This window comes from Neopsephotus bourkii, unplaced genomic scaffold, assembly GCF_033783945.1.
Source record: "Neopsephotus bourkii isolate Nb327-2 ecotype Australia unplaced genomic scaffold, CSIRO-AGI_Nbou_v1 NB_1630, whole genome shotgun sequence".
In the NCBI taxonomy this organism is placed as follows: Eukaryota; Metazoa; Chordata; class Aves; order Psittaciformes; family Psittacidae; genus Neopsephotus; species Neopsephotus bourkii.
In genome coordinates, this window is record NW_026902105.1 from 818,348 (window position 1) to 841,138 (window position 22,791).

The 22,791-nt window shown below is 43.7% G+C and overlaps 1 protein-coding gene and 1 long non-coding RNA gene across 2 annotated transcripts in view; one reads left to right on the forward strand and one right to left on the reverse strand.

Annotated features, from left to right (window-relative positions):
- Positions 1–22,791, forward strand: part of LAPTM4B (lysosomal protein transmembrane 4 beta) — a 63,600-nt gene that overhangs the window by 20,405 nt on the left and 20,404 nt on the right. The window contains exons 3-6 of the mRNA XM_061373197.1: positions 3,393–3,466; positions 4,067–4,189; positions 14,053–14,151; positions 21,734–21,829. Coding sequence (XP_061229181.1) covers positions 3,393–3,466; positions 4,067–4,189; positions 14,053–14,151; positions 21,734–21,829 — 392 coding nt within the window. The remainder of the gene's footprint in view (positions 1–3,392; positions 3,467–4,066; positions 4,190–14,052; positions 14,152–21,733; positions 21,830–22,791) is intronic.
- LOC133222976 (uncharacterized) lies at positions 511–14,044 on the reverse strand. The gene is made up of 3 exons (XR_009728426.1): positions 12,546–14,044; positions 8,096–8,158; positions 511–1,194 (listed from the first exon to the last, which is right to left on the reverse strand). It is a non-coding gene; the product is annotated as an uncharacterized LOC133222976 (long non-coding RNA).

The window sequence follows — 22,791 nt, forward strand, 5'->3', positions numbered from 1 at the left end:
GACTGCTTGAGGATTGTAGGCTGCTGATCAGCAGCTTTCTGGCCCCTGCTTTTGGAGCTGTGAGCCAGTGATTAACTCCAGGGCTGGGGCAGCTGATGAGCTGGAGGATTTGAGGTCTCCATCACTCCACACAGGTCCTGGCTCAGGGACTGGTCTCGCTGGCTGCTCCTCTCTGTCCCCGCAGCACCCACCACCAGCCTTCTCTAGCCAAGGAAAGGGTAAGGCAAGGAAATGCTTGTAAATTGGGTTTGAGGGAGCTCCAGTTGCAGACCTTGCTGTGCACACAAGCACCCCATGACAGCAGCTCTGCCCAGCCCCAGTGTGGTAGGAAGGATCTAACTGCAAGGAATAAAGGAGAAAAAAAACACCCAAATGTTTCCTTTAAATCCAAGCAGAAAACTCAAAAACTCTAGGACAAGAGGCTGTATAATCATAGCATTGGTCCAAGTACAGCCCTTCTATTAGCCATAAATGCAACAGACAGTACAGCATGGCTAGAAAAGAAATCACACACCTCTGTTAGCTTCTCATTTAATGTGCTACATATCTATTTTTGTTCTGATTAATTGAAGCTGACACAACTCAAAAATCCAATGAAGCCTTAAATGAGAAAGAACCAGCTTAAGCTAACTAGGACTTGGCACAGCGGAGCACAGCTAGAGGGACAGTGGGGATGGAGAACATGAATATGTCAGGCCAGAGCCTCAATGTCAAGTTTATTGCAGTTGGCTAGGTGCTGGCTCTGAAGCAGTACTGCTGCGGTCACGAGCAGGGTGAGGCCTGTGACTGCTGCATCTGCTGCAAATGACAATGACAGCAGCTTGGGTACAGTGAGTAGGTGGCTGGGATTAAGAAGGGACAGAATAAATACATGAGCAGCGCCTTCAAACTGGTGGTTAGAATGAAAATATCGATCCAAAGAGCCTCTTTTACAGGCTGTTCAGTTGAGGTTGGTGGCTACAAGCAGCTATTTCCACTTCTCTCCTTTTCTTTCATTACTGCAATTGTACTTGGTCTATTCAAAATCATTTTGATTTCACAGGATGTATGTGGGTAACCAGAGTAAAAGACCACACAGTTATGTGAAGAGGTTTCAGTACTTTTTATTGATACAGGTTTCTTTTGTGGGTACTTCTTCCTCTTGAGAGCAGAATTTAGATCACCCCTAACAACCACAGCACATCCTTATAGCTCCTAAAAAGATGGAGACTGATTATGGCAGTGCAGCTCAGATGCTTGTGCTGGATTGTCTAGATTCTCTACCCAGTCAAAGAGGAGAAGGAGGTGCCAGTGAAGAGCAATTTGGGATGAAGAGCATTTTGGGATACACTGAGATGTCATCCCCTCCTGAATTAGGAGCAGGGATCCCAGCTACCTCTTAATGGCATTTCCAAGCACCCACAAGCCAAGCTGCATAAAGCCACCAGGTAGGAAACTGGGAGCAGGGGTGTAGCTAACCTCAGCACTGAGTGCTGATGCCTCTCCTGGGTGAGACCTGCTACTTTTGACCATAAGACAAACATTGAAGCAAGTAAGGTCATCTGGACTTCAGGCCCTCATCAGACTACAGTGGTTTAAATGTGCTCCTCCAAGAGCCCAAGAAAGGGGCCCCATCCATTAAATTAGGAAGTAGCACACAATAGGGCTTCTTCTGTTGCATTTGAGTCCCTGTGCAAGGGCAAAATCTGGGGGCAAGAGAGAGAGAGCAAGAGGCCTGAAACCCAGACACAGGAAGTGTCTTGGAAAAGAGGAGACCTAGGTTCCTAGTTCCCTGATCCTGCTATTGGTAGGCATGGTTCACAAGGAGCCTGTAGCCTAACATACGTAAGCATGTTATGCTGGATGATGCCCTTGCCAGCCAACAACAGCCTCCTCTTGCTCATTTTTCTGCCGGCTTCACAAGTCTCAGGATCTTCTCTGCATCAAGGGCCAGCAGAAATCTGGTTTAGTGCTGGTAGAAGCTGTAAGATAGAGCAAGGCAGAGGGGGATCAAAGTCCAGCTCCTTTAATTTTCTACATGCATGATTGTACTCGTAGACTGGAAAAAATGACAGACAGGACTTAGGGCCTTACCCTCCTCTTCAGCCATAAGCTGGTGAACCTGTGCTGCTGCCTGGTAGTGGTAGGTCCACAGCCACCAGATCTGGACATTCAATGGGACTTTGATAAAGGCTTCAGGACACCTGCTCAGAACCTCATTTTGATGTATCCAGGGAGGTGGAAGGACTGTCCCATGCTGTGGGATGCTCCTCATCATGTGCTGGAGTTGGATGTTGTGTCAACTCTGTGATCAAATGGAGGCATCTTCACACTTTGAATGCCTCCAAAGTCAGACAGTGATGGGTAGTGAAGAGCCTGAACATTGTTATGTATCTGTGTGTCTCAAGTCCACCACAGGTCTCACAAGGCAGATAGTTTAAATGCACCTGGTGACAGCAGTGTGAACAGCAGGTTCCTCAGAGGTACCAGGAGAGGTGGGATCTCCAAAGTGATGCCCTCTACACCTCAAATCCTCTCTCCTCTTTGTGCACTGGTTTAGCCTCAGAAAAGTAGTTGCAATGTTCAGTTGTGTTCCCAAGCTCACTATAAGGTTGGACTCAGAAATATGCTTTTGGTATCCTGGCTCTGGCCTGTAATAATGATATCAATGATATATGAAAAGATAAAACATACATAATTTCCCCCCCCCATCTCCTTCCAGCAGTTTGTGGCTTAGGAATTTCCTATATCTAATGAAAAGTTCAGTGAAAGCTGAGCAGCAATAGAAAAAAAATAGAGTCCTGTAATTACTCCAGCCAAAACCTTAAAGAATATTTTCCTTCCTCTACTACTTCACCTTTCCTGACAGTTACACATCTTCATTCATAAACTGTACATCTCTGTAGTATTCTTGGTTGGAATAGAAATTTCCAAGGTGTTATTTCTGCTCTAAGATGCCTCTACCTGCCAGTTTTGCTTTTAAAAATTCATTTCTCCTTTTCCAGAGTTCTTAGAGATATCCAAGCAAAGATACACAGCAGCTACTAGTGCAAAATCAATCTGTAGCGTAGGAAAGCAGACACTTTCTGACTACAGATGTTCTCACCACCAGCAAAATAGTTTTCTTGTCAAGACTGCTGCTGATTTTTTTTTAAATCCTCAGAAAAAAACAAACCATTCATGGCATCTCCACAACCTCAGAGGGGCTGCAGAGTCTTGCACAGTGTAATCGCTGTCTGTACTTCTCATAAGAGCCACAGATTTCCTCCAGCAATGGCTGAATATGCACCTGACTCCCATCTCCACCCGCTTTCCACCCTGCTCTTTGGGATGCTCTGCATCAGGTAGAGGGCAGAATAATTGAACCAAGCTCTGAATTTATCTGCAATCATTTTGATGTGTTTCTCTTCCAGATATGTGCATTGCCACAGCAATTTCTCTTCTTATGATTCTGATCTGTGCAATGGCTACATATGGTGCATATAAGGTAATTCATTATATTTGATGAAGACATGAATCAAGTGAAATGTAAAACCCGGTAGAAACAAAATTAAGAAAATTGCTTTCTAATGATGTCTGGCTTAGTTGTTTAGCTCAAAACTGAGAGGGAAAAAAAAAGTCAAAGAGGCAGCAGAACTGATTGATTAGATTGATGGTATCCCAGGGCCCTGTGCTGCAGGCAGGAAGAGTGCCCAGTTGTGTTGAGTGTCTGCAGTTTCAAATATCAGTAAGCTCTGGGCAAACTGGGAATTCAGAGAACTAAATCTTGTACCCACCAAAGTTAAGGGATTATTTTCCCCATTCACCTGCCAAGCCTGTGCTTTGTCTCAGTATTATTCCTATTGATTAGAGGAGAAAAGAATCATGTGGTTTCTAAATATCCTATTATAACGAGTTGTGGGCTTACAACACACATATTACTGCAGTTCAGGAGCCAAACTGGCTTGGCCAACCTTTTTGGCTGAATACCCAATTTCTTTTAGCTGATCTAACACTGCATTTTATCAAATATTCCTTACAGTTTAGTGCAGAAATACATATATCCTTCTACTTTAACTTGTGGTTGGTTTTGTTTTATTTCCTTTAGCAACATGCAGCTTGGATCATCCCTTTCTTCTGCTACCAGATCTTTGACTTTGCTCTCAACACATTGGTTGCCATCAGCGTACTCGTCTATCCCAGCACAATTCAGGACTACCTCCGCCAGCTGGTAAATCACTCAATGTTCACAAGCCTTTAAGGTGGGGGGGAGGCAGGGGAAATGTGCAAGATGCACTGTTTGTCCTCTAATTCTAGCCCACGATTTGCTGTTGACTTACTATGCAGTCCTTGAAAGTCCTCTCAGTCCTTGCTAGCGTGTGTTCAAGATCCCTTGCAAGGTTACATTACTAGCTTATTACAGTATTTGTGCAGAGCTCTGGAGTTCTGCAATATCGTGGAAGCTCTCAACACCACTTCATTTAGAATGAGGCTCATATTGCGAGACATAGATAATAAATAATTGCTTTTGGATTCAGAGTTATTGTGTTCCTATACATGGCTTATTTTTGGTACTATTTCAAGGATGTTTTATTGCTCCTTTTAATTCATTTTGTGGCTTTAATGCAGATTTCGTTAGGCAGGAGTTCAATGTAGGTTTGGTTTTGCTAAAAAATATGTTTGGATCCTGTCTTAGGGACAACCAGAGGCTCCCTTATTGCTGTGGTCTGCTTTGGCCAAAGATCCATAGCCATTGTGTAGACTTACAGGGTATGATTATAATCACCTAAAGTAAAGGCAAGAGCCCGTGACCCTCTGTCTCATCACAGGATCACATGCCATGTCCAGCAGGCTTCAGGTGGAGCAGGAGATCTTAAGAGAAGCCAACACTGCAGCTGTCTCTGAACATCTGCCTTGAAAACCTGAATATAGATTATCTTGGCTGTGAACTTTGTTATGTGGATGAAAAACTAGTTAGGGCAGTATAAAAGGTGTTCCACAGGTGTCCTCAGGGCTCAGTACTGGGGCCAGTTCTATTAATATCTTTATCAATGATCTGGACAAGGAGATCGGTTGCACGCTCAGTAAGTTTGCAGCTGACACGAAGCTGGGCTGGAGTGGGCTTGAGGGTAGGAATGCTCTGCAGAGGTGTCTGGACAGGCTGGATGAATGGGCTGTGGCCAGTTGTATGAGGTTCAACAAGGCAAAGTGCTGGATCCTGCACTTGGGCCACAACAACCCCATGCAACGCTACATGTTTGCGGAAGAGTGGCTGGAAAGCTGCCCATTGGAAAAATACCTGGGGGTGCTGATTGACGGAGCTGAACATGAGCCATCAGCATGCCCAGGTGGCCAAGAAGGCCAATGGCATCCTGGCCTGTATCAGCAATAGTGTGGCATCAGGGCCAGGGAAGTGATTATCACCCTGTACTTGGCACTGGTGAGGCTGCATCTGGGCTCCTCACTACAAGAGACATTGAGGTGCTGGAGCAGGTCCAGAGAAGGGCAACAAAAGCTGGTGGTGGGTCAAGGGCACAGGTGTTACGAGGAATGACTGAGGGAACTGGGGTTGTTTAGCCTGAGAAAAGAAGGCTCAGGAGGGACCTTATTGCTCTCTACAACTGCCTGAAAGGAGGTTGTAGTGAGGTAAGTGTTGGTCTCTTTTCCCAAGTAGCAAGTGACAGGACAAGAGGAAATGGCATCAAGTTGTGCCATGGGAGGTTTAGGTTTGGTACTGGGAAAAATTTCTTCACCGGAAGGGTTGTCAAACACTAGAACAGGCTGCACAAGGAAGTGGTGGAGTCACCATCCCTGGAGGTATTTAAAAGACGTAATTCTGTGATTCTATGAATAACAGATAATAAGAAACAGGAACCAGGTAAGTAGCCACACAGATCTGCTAGAAGAGGCAATGTGTCAAGCCAGAGGGAGCTAGGATGTGTCAGAGGCCTGTTATCCTTCACCAGCACTCACCTGCATTCACAGCTGCTGGTACACTGGAAGAGCAGCAGAGGAATAATTCAAAAGGTTCTCAGAGATATGAGTGGAAAAGAGCAAATTATGTCATCTTGTCAAGTGCTTGAAGCTGGCACTGCCACTGGCTGGAGGCCTTCTGTCCATCCTTTGCCTGCAGTTCCTTTCTCCTGCATCAGTGCCAGCCCTGCTTCTGTGGCAGCACAAGCATCTATTTGGCTGCAGGAATTCTCCCCTCTTCAGAGCAGGAATTGTAACCAGGTTTTACTCAGTCTTGGTCACTGGGAGAACATGAGGGGTGCAGGAGCAGGCTGGGAGCTACGCACCAAAAAGCCCCTGCTCTTCTGCTGGAAACCTAGTGCCACATTTAGAGCTGGCTCACTAGAAGGGCAAAAAGCAGCTGATTCTCCTGAAATGTCTGCTAAACATCACTGTCGTTCCTGCAGATAGAAGAAATAATAGGCACTTCTGTAGCAGGCTTGGAAGGTATTTGGAACAGTTCAGCAGAGCATGGTGTGAGCCACATTGCTGCTCTGGAGCATTAAAATCTCCGGTTGCATAGATCTCTGTCTTGCTGTTGTAAATCATTTTCTGGACTGGTAATGAAATGCTGCAAGACTTCAGGAGTGCTCAACTGTCAGTGCTCAAAAGGGCAAGGGGGATTTCCAGGATAATTATAGGCTGATTAGCTTGACATTGCTACCAAGCAGAATAGTAACAGGAGGGCTGAGGAAAGTCAATTGGTAGAGGATTAGACATGAGGAATATGAGGAACGGTTGCCAACATGGTTTCATGGAAGATCAGTCTTGCAGGCAAACTCATTTTCTTTCACTGACAGAATTACTGTCTTTGTCAATAAAGATGGGCAGGGGCATAATAGACTTCCATAAGACATTTGACATTGCAGCATGATGTTCAAAGCAACAATAAAACACTAGATCGATAAAGGACGTATCAGGTGGATTAGGAGAGTTTAGCTGGCAAACTGCAATGGGTTATGGTCATGCCAACTATCTGCCAAAGAGGTTCTATTTTGGGTAGAGGAAGGTCTCCAGGAATCGGCAGTAGATTTCATGCTCTTCCTGACTTCCATTAATGAAGTTGATACCAAACAGGCAGTTCACAGAGGCTAACGTCAGCCTTGGGAGAGCTTCCCCAGGCTCACTGTCTACAGCAATCAAATTCTCTAGCTGGAGATTGCAAGCAGGAGCCTAATCTAACTGTTCTGCGTCATCCTCTGAAAGACTCTGCATTGCCCAAAGTGAGCACATTGGCATTTCACAGAGGCTGTACGTGTGACTTTTCCCAGCAAAATCACTTCTAGTATAACCCATGGCTGACACAGAGATTAATGACAAAGTAAATAAGAGTAAGGACAGAGCCATTAACCAGTGAGTTAGAGTGACTGAGAGCCTGAGTTCAGTCACTAATGGGTGCTACGCTGCTAAAAGCAAAGAAATGTGAAAACATGAGGAATACAGACAAGCATGCTATGGCAACTGTACCTGGGATGCAGTGACACTGTAAGTAGTCTAGGGAACTAGGTGTCGAAAGAAGAGTACCCAGGGTTGGCTTTTTTTTGCTGTTTGCAGAAACTGTTCATAGGATTTGTGGACAGATGAAAACCAGCAATTAATAGTAATAGAGAGGAGACTTCCTTTCTCACTTGGTGACATAGGTTTCATCTGTATGTTTGTGGTGTCTGTTTGCAAAGCAGTAATTAAAAGTTAGAGAACATTAAGAAAAGTTCCTCCAAAAACTTTATAAAATCTGGCTACATTGAAGTATGATGGGAGACAGTCAGCTTTTCCTGCTTCCTTTACTGAGAAAGGTGACCAAGAGGTGGTGCCATTAGAGTTTTCATATGCAGAATGAAAAGCATTAAAAGGCTGTTTAAATTAGATGTGAGGCACAGTGAGTAGCTAAACCTAGTCCAAATTAAGTTAATTTCGAAACAAGAAGTTGTTTCTATTTTACCATTCACAGTGGAGATTAGTGATTGGCAAAAACTAACAAGAGCTGTAATGAATTTTGTACAGCTAATGTCACCTGTTAACAAAGTTTTGAAGCTGTTCTGCATCTGCGTTGGAGCTGTTTATGCCTCCTGTGTCTTAGCGTGGTCCCAAGCACAAGCAGCTCAGCAGGAACCCCTCATATCCTTACCTGGAAGGGCCACATCAGCTGGCAGAAGGTTGTTGTGTTTGGTTCAGAGCAAATACACTGTGTCTGAGGGGGAAAAGCAAAAGGGAGAGATCACATCCACTGGTATCAGATACTCACACACACAGTGAGATGAAGCTAAAACCAAGCTTTTCAAACTTTTAGCAGTAATGCTGTCATTGTAGTCCTAGCACTCAAACATTGTTAAATGAACAGGCTTGTACCCATGGACTCCAGTAACGAGCGGTGTCCCTCAGGGATCGGTGTTGGGATCGGTCTTGTTTAACATCTTCGTCGCTGACATGGACAGTGGGATTGAGTGCACCTTCAGCAAGTTTGCCGATGACACCAAGCTGTGTGGTTCGGTTGATACACTGGAGGGAAGGAATGCCATCCAGAAAGACCTCAACACGCTTGTGAGGTGGGCTGATGCCAACCTCAGGAAGTTTAACCATGCCAAGTGCAAGGTCCTACCCCTGGGTCGGAGCAATCCCAGACACAGCTACAGGCTGGGCAAAGAAGAGATTCAGAGCAGCCCTGCGGAGAAGGACCTGGGGGTGTTGGTCAATGAGAAAATGAACATGAGCCAGCTTCCGTGTGTGCTCACAGCCCAGAAAGCCAACTGTATCCTGGGCTGCATCAAAAGGAGTGTGACCAGCAGGTCAAAGAGGGTGATCCTGCCCCTCTACTCTGCTCTTGTAAGACCTCACTTGGAGTATTGTGTGCCGTTCTGGTGTCCTCAACATAAAAAGGACATGGAACTGTTGGAACAAGTCCAGGGGAGGGCCACGAGGATGATCAGGGGACTGGAGCACCTCCCATGTGAAAATAGGCTGAGAAAGTTGGGGCTGTTAAGCCTGGAGAAGAGAAGGCTGCATGGAGACCTATAGGGATGCTGGGGAGGGACTCTTCATTAGGGACTGTAGAGACAGGACAAGGGGTAATGGGTTAAAACTTAAACAGGGGAAGTTTAGATTGGATATAAGGAGGAAATTCTTTCCTGTTAGGGTGGTGAGGCACTGGAATGCGTTGCCCAGGTAGGTTGTGAATGCTCCATCCCTAGCAGTGTTCAAGGCCAGGTTGGATGAGGTTGATATGGTTTAGTGTGAGATGTCCCTGCCCATGGCAGGGGGGTTGGAACTTGATGATCTTAAGGTCTTTTCCAGCCCTAACTATTCTGTGATTCTATGACTTGTTTCCCTACCTTTTAATAATGCTTATGGTAGATAAGTTTGGCATCTGAAACACCATGTTTAGAACAAGATTGCAGTCAATACCTTTGTACCCATAGGTGAGACCTGAGTCATGCCAGTTGGGTGTGATCCCTCCTGATAATTTATAAATAAGCCCTAGAGTCATCTTGGCCTCACCCGCTTTGCAGAAGTCTGCCAAGGTAGGCAGAAAACAAGGGTTGTATTTTTTCATGGCATTCAGATAGTTTTTGTTCCTCTAAAACTGCTTTGAATTTGGTGCATGATGTTTTAGGGAGCACAGCTCCATAAGGGAAATGAAAAATCCTGACAGTTCTTCAAATCCATTATTGAATATCTGGAAGAAGGTGTGCATTATGTGATGGAATATATTTGGCAGTCTTAGAAGAACATTTCTTTCTTGCTCAAAGGTGAAAACCCCATGTCTTTAACAGTTTCTACTTCCCTATGTTAGTGTTTGGGATTATGTTATCTATTCACTTTGGCCCACATCTCCTAGATTTCAGTCTAATCAGTGATGAGTTACAAGCTGCTGTCAAACCCTCCATATACTTTTAGCAAGATGATAAATAAGTACCTATCAGTAGGTGAGGCAGAGCCCCAGCTTCAAATGTTGCAATTGTAAAATACAGAACATCATGTTCACAGGGTATTTGGTAATGTCAGCCTACACTGGCTGCTGATTTCAGAGGCACATCTGTCTTTGGAAACTTTTTGTTGCCTTTTGATACCCAATTGAACACAGGTGTGCCACCTAATTCCCATAAATTGCAAAAGCATCTCAGCATGAAGAGATGTTATAAACTCATAAACCTCACATTTGAAATGTGTGGCAATGATGTGGTGAAACTTTCTGAGGGTTATGTTGGACATCTTGGTCATTATCACTGTCACTAGAAAAACAAAAACCTTCACACATGGTAAATCCAGGATGTGTAAATCAAAAATGATTTTGGTTCCTGCAGCAGTAATGATCTAAAGCAGTTTGACCTAAAACACATTTCTTTAGCCACACTAAATCTTTGGTATATGGGATTTCTAAAGTCTCTAAACATTTCACGTTCTGTCAACTGATAACAGTATTTGAAATGAATTGAAGCAGAGGTGCAGAACAGGTGACTGCAACTGAGTAATGTGAACTTGGTTTTTATTAAAGCAGAGGCCTATGACAGTTCATCTAAATAAAATTTTAGAGTCTATTAAATAGCTTTTCTATGGGACTACCTCCAGTGTTACTGTTTAACAATTCCGGTGGTTTCAGTCATGCTTTTAAATCCCAGGGGAAATATCTAGAGAATGTAAAAGACATTAAACCTAAAGAAAAGTTTCCTATAAACTAAAGCTTAAATAAGGAATATCCTTTCTGACATTCTTAAAACCATTTTATAATTCCAAAGAAGTCCTGCTAACTTCTAGCAGAGCTTTAAAAGTTCTACAGACACATTACCATTTTCTTTCGGGTTTGTAAGATGCGAATACTCAGAGGATTGTAACTGCTGAATGAGAATCTGTACCATCTTTTTAAATGGATTTTTGTGGTCCGAGGGAAGAAAAGCATTATGCAAGCAGGCTGAGGGAATGACAAAGTGCTTCAGCCTTGAACTTTTCTTCTTGTGCATTTCTACAATATTGATGCAGTAGAAATATGAATTCCATGCAAGTTTTAGATTCTTTTTAGGTCCCTAATAGAGCTTTGCTATGTATAATTTTTTTTTAATGGAAAGTTTACCAGGTATATTACGCATGCTGGCCTCTTCATGTCCATGACAAGGTTATAAATGACGCTTTAATTATGAAATTAGCATGCCAGTGCCACACTACTACAACAACATCTTGTTTGTATGGGAAATTTCATCATGTTCTGCTGCAAAATCACTCCTATGTTTCCAGTGAAGGGCTTGATTTTTCCCTCCCAGCCGTATTTCAGTCTTAGCTCCATCAGACCTTGCACAAGATCTGACACTGAGCTTTTCCCTGATGTTGCAGCACTGAGCCAGTGTCTAGGGCCTTCCAAGCAGCAGGATTTCAACTACTGGTCTCCTCACAGAAGAGCAAACCCTGAGCACACAGGCAGAATTTCTCTTCCTATCTCATACACCTACATTGGTGTTTAAGCTTATCACTGGAGTAAGCAGAATTCAATGGGTCTCTGTTTCATCTGAACCACTGTTGGTACCCATTTTCCATGAGAGTGAATGTTATTTTCAGAGCCGATGCTGCTGTGGGAGGGTCCCAAGGGCCTCCTGAAGGTAACATCTCCATTGTGGTGCCTGGAGCTAGCCAAGATGCTTCCCACCATCTTTCCTGCTTTGCAAAAGCCATAGGATTTATAAATTACTTTTCCTACTGCACTGAAGGGATTTGTAGTTGTGAGTCAAGATCAGACTGCTCATAGGCCAGCCTGGGCAAGCCAGTGTTAGGCATCTTCCCGCGGGCAGATGCCACCAGCCGGGTTAGCAAACAAAGGGACTTTCTTCCATGTTGACCTGATGCCCTTGGGCTATTCACTGATGCTGTGAAAGCTCGGTCTCCCACACAGCAACCCGGGAAGCTCCAGGAGGGACTGCTTCAGTTTTGCAGCCTGCACCTAGAACTCCCGGGCACTGTGGTGGAGGTGACCGCTGCATGGCTGCAGCACCCGCTGCCTTGCTGGGGCTTGCTTAAACCTTGCATCACTTCAGAACAGAGGTGCAGAGAGCAGAGCCTGAAGGGGACAAACCACAGCATCTGTTCCTCATGTGCTCTCCTGGCTTGTGATTCTGGTGCTAAATTTTTGTGCTTTTACCTGAACACTGCTGCTGTAAGGAAGGGGCAGGCGCTGCTCTACAGCACATGCTGCTCCTGCCTTATAGCTCATGGCTCCAGCATATGTTCCTTCTCTTTAAGGTAGCAGGAACTTTCTTGGTCATTTTCCTGCCCTCCTCTCGGCCCCATGCAAATCCCAGTTGAGCTGACATCTGGAAACAGGCCTTTAGGTTATGGCCAAGACCCCAGCATGCAGTCACCCAGTGTTTGACTGATGACTGGTTCCCAGAAACCAGTGTGTAGGAGGACCAAAGCCTCACTAGGAGTTTTTATTACATTCACAAACTAGTTTGACTATTGTTTTAATGGTCAGTCAGTATAAAAAAATCATTTTGGAGCAGTTTCATTGTAACTGTCCTTAACTGATTAAACTTTCTAACCACGTGCATGGCCTCCCTCCTGCAAGCAGGAGGGCAAGCTGTGGTGTTAATACTTACATTTTCTGCATATAAGGTTTGTGTTTATTTTTCAGTTAGTCTTTTCTTGGCATATACTCTTGCTTTCTTCGTCTCTGGGTGACCGCATCCACTATATTTAGCTATAACCCTCTGTCAAAGAAAAAAAATAATTAAAAAAAGAAGAGCAACTTACTGAATTATACCAAGCTAATGTCTTACAAAAGCTGTAGCTCAACAAAGAAGATAACATGATAAAAACTCCAGCCATGAAATTTGGTACAGGAACAGAAACATTGCTGTCAAGAAGCGGAAAATGTGCTTATGTAACATTATCTGCAAATGGTTACAGCTGCTGTTGATGTTAACCACTCTGAACAGGTCATGGACACGCTAAATAAAGAGCCATTCTCACTAACAGCTGTCCACAGAAAGATGATTTCCCGATTCAGTGGGCTGACTGCTGGTATAAGGGGTATTAAGGGGTTACTCTGTATTTACATCATCATTGCCAAGAATACAGCTATAGCTTGGTCTAGTTAATTGTCCTGACAAGGATGCAGAGCTGGCCTGGTTAAGTAATTAGACCTGTAAGGGAAAAGGGAGTTGTGTGTGGAAGGAGCTAATGCATTCAGTTATAATGAGCTACTGTTGCAGCAAAGCTATCTTTTGTGAACAATAGTTTATTCTAACCGAAACAGGAACTTGTGCCTTGTGATATTTCAAAGTGATTTGGAACATTTGTTTTAGAGGTTGTGTTTTCTTGAAGTAATAACAAGAACTACAAGACAGTAAGACATCTTCAGAGGCTGTTTTTCAGCCAGTGATCTTAAAGCGTTTCACAATTGTAAATCACTAGAGCCTACGCTAGGTGCGAAGATTAGTTTTGTTACCTCCATTTCATGTATGAGATAAGAGAAGGACCTGGGGCACATTTCAGTTTGAAATCATGTCGTTGCTCCACTGTAGGACCCATGCCTCCTTGGGGCACGCACTCAGACAGCAGCACTAACAAGTGTCCTGGAGAAGTAGTCCAAATTTAGCCAAAACAAGATGGAGCAGAATAGACCAAATGCCTTTTGATCAAATATTTAGGTGAAAGGATTGCAGTGTTCAATTTTTCCTGCTTTGATTTTCTGGAAGGAACTACCACGTTGGCAACCAGTGCCAGTATAATGATTACTTAATAAGTACAGAACTTGCCTGCCATTGCCCATGATGGCAGGTTTTCTGCTGCAAAGCTCAACAAGAGATGTCCTTTGCTGGTTTGTGTCAGATACAAACCCAGTGTGCAGAAAGGAGAAGACAGCCCATGCCACATACAAAGCAAAAAGTAGATCCTCAGCCCTCCAGGAAACGTTTGGCAGCTGAGCCTTCCCAATGTGTCCCAGCCAAACTCACTGAAACTGGTTTTTGGTGTGACGAGCTCCTTATTTAGTAGATCATAGAAAGTTTTGTAAGCTGTTAATTATAGAGTGCACTAATTGAATGGCTCCTGAATGACTTGTGAGATTAACTTACAGTGGTTTGCTTCTTTTCGCTTATGCAGCCCACCAATTTTCCCTACAAGGAAGAGATTATGTCTGTGAACCCTACGTGTCTGGTTGTGATTATCCTCCTTTTCATAAGTATCATTTTGGCTTTTAAGGTAAGTACATTACTGTGTATAATGTCTACTCCTGGTCCTGGATGGAATGTCCCTTGCTTGGGGGGCCTGGCTTTAGAAGAGATCTGTGGAACTGCAGACCAGGCAGCCTGACAGGTGTACAAAGCATTATGGAAAAAAGGCAGAAAATCTCATAGACAAACACATGAACATATAGGCCTCAGTGGGGAAACGTGATGCTGTAGGGGCAACTCATAAATCCTTTGAAGGAGCAGGTTGTTCAGTGGGCAAGGGAGAGCCTGTTGATACAGACTTCCTGTTTTTTCAAAAGGTCTGTGGCAGAGTCTGTCATCAAAGGCTTTAAAGGCCACCCTCAGATGTGTAGGGACAAGAGAAAAAGTCATCTCACAGACCACAGCTAGGAAATAGAGAATAAGGATAAATCACTGCTTTTTACAATAGCAAGACTCATGCTCATGAAAGATCTGGGAAGGGGAAGGAAATCTACAGCCACACTTTTTGCAATGTCATTCAAAACAGAGAAAACAGCCAGGAAAGCTTTGCAGAAAGAGCTCATGGCACTGAGTGACTGGGCAGTGAAATGGCAGAGAAGCTCAGTGGTGACAAATTCCAAGTGGTGGACACAGAGGAAGCACAATCTTGTTTTGCAGACACTGCAGTAGGCTCTGAACTCAGCATGACCACCTGGAAAAGGGATCGCATAGCTGTAATAGCTAGACCTGTGAAAATATTAGCTTACTGCTCAGTTCTGATCAACCAAGTAAAAAAAATGCTAAGAATATAAAGAAAGGAGTAGAAAAACCAGAAATCTAAAGATTTCTTTGCCAGTTTTGATGCCTATCACCTCTGGAAGTATGCATTTACTTCTGGTGCCTTATCTCAAAAAGGAGCAAGTAAATAGATCAGATAGTAGAGCAGGTAAATAGATCTACAAATAGTAGAGCAGGTAAATAGATCAAAACAATCCCTCCTGGGCGGGACAATGTAAAGGACTGTCACACCAGACAGCAAAAGGACACAGGGAGTGATGATTTAGTTGCTGTTAGGTAAACCTCACGGGTGAGGCTCTAGCTGTGGTAGATACCAGATAAAGGGGAGATGTAGCATCCCCCAGCACAGCCGGAAAGGGCTCACGTGAAACCACTGCACCCAGGTTTCTGGTCCAGCAAGGCCCATCCCCTCCTGCTGTGCAGGGCAGAAGTCCACAAGGAGCTCAGAATAAGATCACACAAATCAACATATGAAAAACAACCATCTGTGGCTGAACAAGTCCCTGAGCCTTGGACCTCCTGCAAAGTACGCTGGTATGTTTGCCCTCTTCTTGCACCCTCCTGCAAGTTTCTCACAGTGCAGTGCTGCCGCTCTTGTATTTCTTGTGTTGGGTTTTATTTCAGAATAGTTCTTGCTCTTTCTCTGCAGAGCAATTACACATTAGACTAGAGAAGTCCTGAAGAGCCACAGCGACACCAGGGATGTTGCTTCCAGACAACACATTTGACAACATGAACAGGGAAAGTTACTGTGACAAAAGAGGTAGATTAGATTATTGAAGATGCTTCAAAATTGAAGGAAAAGAACCTAAAACCAGCAAACAGGGTATTTTAAGGTACTGTTGGAAGTGGTCTTCAATTTTTTTTGTCATTTAGAAATATAATTTAGCCTTCTGGCTTTATGTGTTCACATCCATACAGCTGATTTTTTTGCACCTTTAGGAAATATGAATGAATGTGATAAACACGTAGGTGTGTCAGGTGCCACAAGGGATGTGCTCTTAAATTTCTCAGATGCAAGCATTAGCTCATTTTTACCCCAGGCTGGGCTGGTATTTTGTTGACCTAAGTATGGCAGGGAAGTCCTAAGCTTATAAAGTGGAACTAAAACTGGAATGGCAAAAATACTTACTTCAGAAGAAAGAAACCTAAGAAATTAATAGCAAAAAAAGACTAGTTTTGTTTTAAAGTGGCAAACACGTTTTATGTTTTTTCCAAGAGTATATGTGGTTCATATAATGCTCATTCTAGCAACATATTATCATGCAAATGAATGACAAAAATCATGACTCATGCAGAAACACATGCTAAATTATACTTAGTATTTTCATTTGAATTTCTTGTGTTCCCAGAAGAGCTGCTATGCAGATTTATGTAGTCTGCTCCATGAAAAGAAAGCTGGACACTATGAGATGCATCACACTTTATCACTGATAGACTTAACAGATGGTACCACATTTATGCTTTGAAACTGAAAAGGTACTGTGCACAAAAATATGCTTGAGCTCCCTCTCCCTCTGGAGTTCAGCTAGGAATAAGGAGAGAAACCAAAACATTGTAGCCTAGGAAAAGCTACAGTAGTAAAAGCTGCATTGAGCTGGTGGGAAATACGAAACAGAATCACGTAACTCCTTAGAAACATTTGGAATCATTATGCTTTTGTTTTGAGTGAAGCTACATGTAAAGGAAGGCACTGTTGAGCAGAAATCAAGTTATAGCAGTATTATATGGTGGGTTTGTGCTTTGCAGTAGTGGGATTACAAAAAGGGAAGGGGGACAAGACAGGGTAGCAAAAAAGGGAGCCAGCTAGCTACATATAAGCACTTGTCTTTTTAGTCCTTAGGATTTACTTGGATCTGAAGCAGATAATGGATATTCCAGGTGCTTTCATGCAGAATCTTTTTCAGGATAGACCAAAATGCGTTATGCCATTTACTGTGTTTGTTTAGGAACTGAACCAGAGTTACATACCATGAAACATATGTGTTTCCTACCTGGCTGAGGAAGGACATCCAGCAGCACAAATGTATTTATATATATGTACACAGGATTTCAAACAGCATATGGCCAACATGGTGGTTTTTGAATCATGCCTTCCTCTGCAGCTGGTTTGGAGAACAGGGGCTTCGTTTCCTCTGGCCAGTCCCAGCTGCTGAGACAGAATGGTTGAGGCTTCAACGTCTCCCTCCTCACCCTGGCCAAAGATACCAGGCCCAAATGAGCTAAGCTCTGGTGAGCACAAACACAACCAGAACAGGTTTCCCTGAGTACTCTGCAGCTGCAGAGTATTGGACTCTTCTGGCCCTTCTTTTGCTGGAAAGGAGATAAGAGGAACTAGTTGCCAGTGGGACAGCTAAAAGGTATTCCAGTTCAGTGAGACAGGCTGGTCTTCACCAAATGCAATATTAACCCTGATCTCCGTAATATGCCTATAACATGCATGCACAAGGTGGTGGGCCTGGAGATGAGACCACTGTGCATGTTCTGGTGTCATCAGCAAATGGGAAAGGGTAATGTAGAATGAAGTTCTGTGCTCATCCTGAGACTTTTCATGCCCAAGGGGGATGGCTCCTGGCAGGGAGAACCCTGACCTGCAGCACATCACCCCAGTGTGTGCTACCTTCCTGCACCAATGATGGAGCAGCCGTCGGGACACAAACACAGCCCTATCAGCCAAGCTCTGATCCCTGCTCCCAGGAATGGCCAACACAGAGCCATGAGATTGCCACCTGTTCTAAGAAAGCCTGGGACAGGTCCTGGTACAGGGCTTGCTGGTGGCAGGGTTCTTGTAGGAGAAGCATCTCTAAAGCAAGGGTCATTTGCTTTAAATCACATATGTGTATGTGTGACTTGTGAGCCAATAGATGATGTCCTGGCCCATAACTGTTGCATGCCAGTGGTTTGACATCATTAATTCTTGCATTTCTTTACAACTGCAAAGAAATGCAAGAATTGCAGCCTTTTTATACTCACAGGATAGTGACAAGTTAAGATTTAATTGCAGATTTCATCAGCACAGCAACCCGTTGTTTTTCCTGCAGCACCAACATGTGAAATACACATGGCTGACGGGTCTGCCATTAGCATCCGTCTGAAATCTTCATACAGATTTTGTTTTGTGTAGAAATCTTTATCTCATTTTCACCAGTTACTGCAGACCAGCCCAGCTCTGTAAATAGAAAACTGACAGCAGATGGAAGAATAAAATGGGACTTGGTGCAGACAGCTCCAAACCCAAGGGAGCTCTGCCGGGTCTGTGGCGTTCACCCTGTGCTTGCTGCCAGCGAGGGAGCAGCCCAGAGGGCTGCTTTGACCCAGATAGGCAGATTTCTTGCTGTGTTACAAGGAACAGCAGGATACAGCAGCCTCTAATTTCCACAGAGATGCTGGTCAGTCATCTGGTCGGACACATGTCTGATGAGCAGAAGTTGTGCAGTACATTACATCGTTATGCCGCTTAACAACTGCATATGCAGTAACAACAGCAAGAGGCAGCGTTAGAACTTTTTGTGGGTTTCATTTTCTCAGGGGCTCAAGTCATTTCTCACCATTCAAAGGGGAAGACTGAAATGTAGTAGAAGCAGGCACAGTGCGTGTTTCCACATTTAATCCTTCTTGTGCACCCTTCCTTTCACGTGGTGACTGCTTGAGGCTGCCCCCAAAAGGTGGCTGTCAGCAGCCTGTGCCGTGGTATGCGGGAACACCAAGTGTGGATTAGGCTGCAGTGATTTAATGCCTTTACACAGGATCTATTCCAAATGTGAATATTGGTCTCCTGAGAGAAAAATTGATATATTTACATACTGCATATCCAGCCACACATTTTAAAGCAGTATTTGAAAGCTCAGACAAGTGTTTCAGACAAAAAATGGTAACTGAGTCAGCAATCCCATATAACGGTGCAGCAGCATCATTAGAAAACAATGATTAGGAACAAGTTTAAAGAAGAAGTTACAGGTTGAGGAAAATGAGTTTCCATGACTCATGATTTGCAGGCCAAAGCAGTTGGACAAGTACATGCTCCAAAAGCTGGTGTTGCTCTCAGCTGTATGTGGGTCACTGTCTCGGAGCCAATTAACTTGGTGTGTGCTGGCTAATGACCTCTTTAATTCAAAGGCTGGAGTGGACTTCACCCACTGAGAAACAACCCGTGCATGCAGGAGTAGGGCTGATTAGAGCTAGGGCTCAGAGCTGGAAGAGCTGTAGGAGTTCACTGTGGGGTTAAATGTGTTTTATTCATCACATGTAATGGAATTGGAGCATTTAAAAATAAATCTGCTAGCGTCTCTCAGGTAAGACTGTATTATCTGAAATGGGGCTTCCCTCAGTTTGGATTTTGACAGGAGTATAGAAATTGGTCTGCAAACAGGGTAGGCTTAATGTAAAGGGTGTCTTACAAAGTCAGGCTATATCCCCACAGAAGAGTACTGTATTCAGTCTCTGTTCTGTATTAGTTCTCATGCCTTTCTTAGCACATAGTATCTGAGCATTGAAAGCTACTGAACTACTTACTACTATTTATAATTAACAATGGCATTTTATTTAATTCTGAAAAAGATGCCTTTGCTCCACTTGTTTCAGCAGCCTGGGGCAGGTTTTAGTAGTTTACGCTGTAGAGTCAGTCTCACCTTCTCTTTGGGACTCTGCTGCTCCAGAAGCCTTTTGCTTTCTCCATTTGATGGTCAGAAGTACTGGGAAGTATGCAACACCTCCAGGCCACCCAAGCTCTGTAAGATGCCATAGAGAAGAGGAAGCAAATTTACTGGATTTCAGCCAGCTCAGCCCTGGCTGAAAAACCTTCCTGATCTGCAAGCAAGCCATCAGTGAGTCATGTGGCATCCTGAAAAACACAGCTCATGTGTGACAGCTCTGGAGAGGGAGGAAGCACAGGGCAGCTCAAAAGGATAAGAGGCTTTTGGAAGGTCATCAGTGCAAGTGAGTCATAGAAGTATGACTCACTCAGTGAGGCACAGATGCAAATCCAATCAGCACTGGCAGTTTAATTTGCACACGCTATGTGTGCTATGCAGAACCTACTAAGTAAAAATGTAAGTTGGGCACTATCAAAACACGTTCTCCTCACCACTGTCATGTGTGGCTACATGGGAAGCAAGAGAGCTCCAGAGGGATCTGCTTAGTCCCACCAGCCTTGTCCCTCACATGCTGAAAATCTGATTCCTGCTCCCCCACATGTGTTACTGCCTCCTGTCTTTCTTCCAGTCACTTTGCACACCTCTGCTGGCCAAACTGGAATCTCTCCTGCTGGAGAAGGAGATGATGGACATGAGCACTTTGCCCAACCAGTTCCAAAATAAGTGGAGACAACTAGTTGTTTGCCAGGGAGCAGCCACACCCAGAGCCAAGCGAGCTCCAAGAACAAAACCAGTGAAGTTTATGATTCTGTGGTAGGAGTATTGCTACAATAGCAGTTTGTTTTGCTTTATACTGAAAAAAGGGAGAATAATTTGTAATAGTGGTTAAAAGGTTAGAAATAACATCAGATTTCAGTTAAAATTTTAACATGGGCATGTTCCTCAAGACAGGCAAGAATAGGAAGACCTCTGACCATTCCAATCATATAGAATACATCGATTTAATGTCAGGTTAAGTGAAACAGAGTATTAGAACAATCAGCTGATATATAGGATCATCACAAAGTCGTTGGCCAGGTGAGGCCAGGCCAGAAGACAAGGAGGGTTTCCTGTAATTTGATGGGTGATTCTTCGGTCCCCAGCATGCTTGTTCTCTTTTTAGTGGGGTTTGCTTCCAATTTCTAATACTGTTAACCCCCAGTTGATGATATTTAAACATCCTTCCCCTGGAGGAATTCAAAACTGATTTCTGTTCACTTTTTTCTGTTGTCCATGAAGATTCTGCCTCTGCAGTACCACCTCTTTTGCCACAGTCTAACTTGTGCCTTCATTTTATGTAGTAAAACTCACCCCTGACAGTATGCAGTGTCCCATGCACAGTAATGCAGTGCCTGACTGAACTCATCTCTGTGTTTCTAGAGAGGTGTAAGAAAGAAAGACAGCATATGTGTCCTGCTCATTTAAGGAAAATGGGGGTTATATACACAAAATGATGTTACTTTGGCTATATTCAGGCCCAAAGAAACCTCTTCTTTTCAAATCAATTAGTCTACCTGAAGAATATTACTACTACCTGTAATATCAAATATCTGGAATAGTAAATTTCATTCAGGTAGGTCTAGGCTGCTGTATCTCTGCATAGATGGAGCAGCTTGTAGTGCAACATGAGTATCAATAATCACAGAACCATATAATCACAGAATGGCTTGGGTCATCTAGTGCACCCCTCTGCTGTGGGCAGGGACACCTTCTGCTAGATCAGGTTGCTCAAAGCCCCATCCAGCCTGGCTGTGAACAATTCCAGGGATGGGGCATCCACAAGTTCTCTGGGCAACCTGTGCCAGTGTCTCACCACCCTCACTGTAAAAAGTTTATTCCTTTTGTCCAGTCTAAACCTTTTCAGTTTAAAAGCATTGCCCCTTGTCCTGTTGCTACAGGCCTTGGTAAAATGTCTCTCTTCATCTTTCTTAGAAGCTCCTTTTATATATTGAAAGGCCCAAGTAAGGTGTCCCTGGAGCCTTCTCTTCTCAAGGCTGAACAACCCCAACTATAGTTATGAGTAAAGGTGTTGGATTACTCACAGAGCCCCTACACATACTTACAGTCAATGCAACCAGCAAAGTGACTGTCCCTTGTTTCGAGCAGGCTCATATGCTTATTTATATAAGAACAGAATTGCTCTAACAGAAAACTGCATAGTTTATTTTTCTGCACAGAATAATAAATCCCTTTCCTTTTCAGGGTTACTTGATAAGCTGCGTGTGGAACTGTTACCGATACATTAATGGCAGAAATAACTCAGATGTGCTGGTGTACATTACCACCAATGACACTGCGGTAAGGATGTTAGATCACAAACATTTGTCTAATATATGTTTAATAGCTTTATTTTACATTAAATTCTGACTCCTTAGTTAACCATATTAATTCTTTTGAGTCCTCATCTGTTGGTTATGTTTAGACTTGAGATTCAACAGACTGGTGTACTGTGGTTACAAATCACATCTACTGCTATAATACTGCTTTTATTTTATGCATATAATCTGTTAAAGAATCAGTGTTAAGCATAAACTACAGTTTACCTTGTGGCCACAGGAATGGCCCCCAGTTCTGAGCTCTTCAGCTTTGTGATGGTCTGAACACTGGGGGGGGGGGTGGCGACTGATTAGGACCCATGGATGCCATAGTATACATGTGCTGTGAAATGTGGATTTCACTGTAGAAACTGTCATTTAGGACACTCAACATCTGATGTACTGCTTTACACACTCGCAGAGAGGAGCTAAAAGGCAACAAAAGTTCAGGGATTCATCTCCCGGAACATGATAGGCTTTGTATAGTAAGGAGGCAGAATAAGAAATGAGATCAACATGAAAGGAATGAATGAGCAGGTTTTAACCTCAAAAAATGGAAGGTTCATTTTATAGAAAGTTAGTTATGACATGGGTACATGCAGAGCTTGACTGCTAAGCAAGGTCTTGCTTGCTGCAGAAGGCACTGAAGAGCACAAGAAGAAAGTCCCTGGAGAGAGCTGGTTCTGTTTGCAGCAGTATCTCCGTGGAGCTGCTCGGTTCCACCCAAGCTACACACTAGAGCTGTGCCAAATCGGTCCCTGGGGTGACTCCATTGGCTTATGTAATGAGGGTCTTTACATCTTTTACATAACAGAATGAGAGCAGCATGAACTCGGTCCTTTGGATCATCTGGGTAAAATCTGAGGATTGCCTTCCTCGGGTTTTCCTAATCATGGGTGGTCTCCACACACTGAGGTATTAAACCTCAACTTTAAACCACTGGAA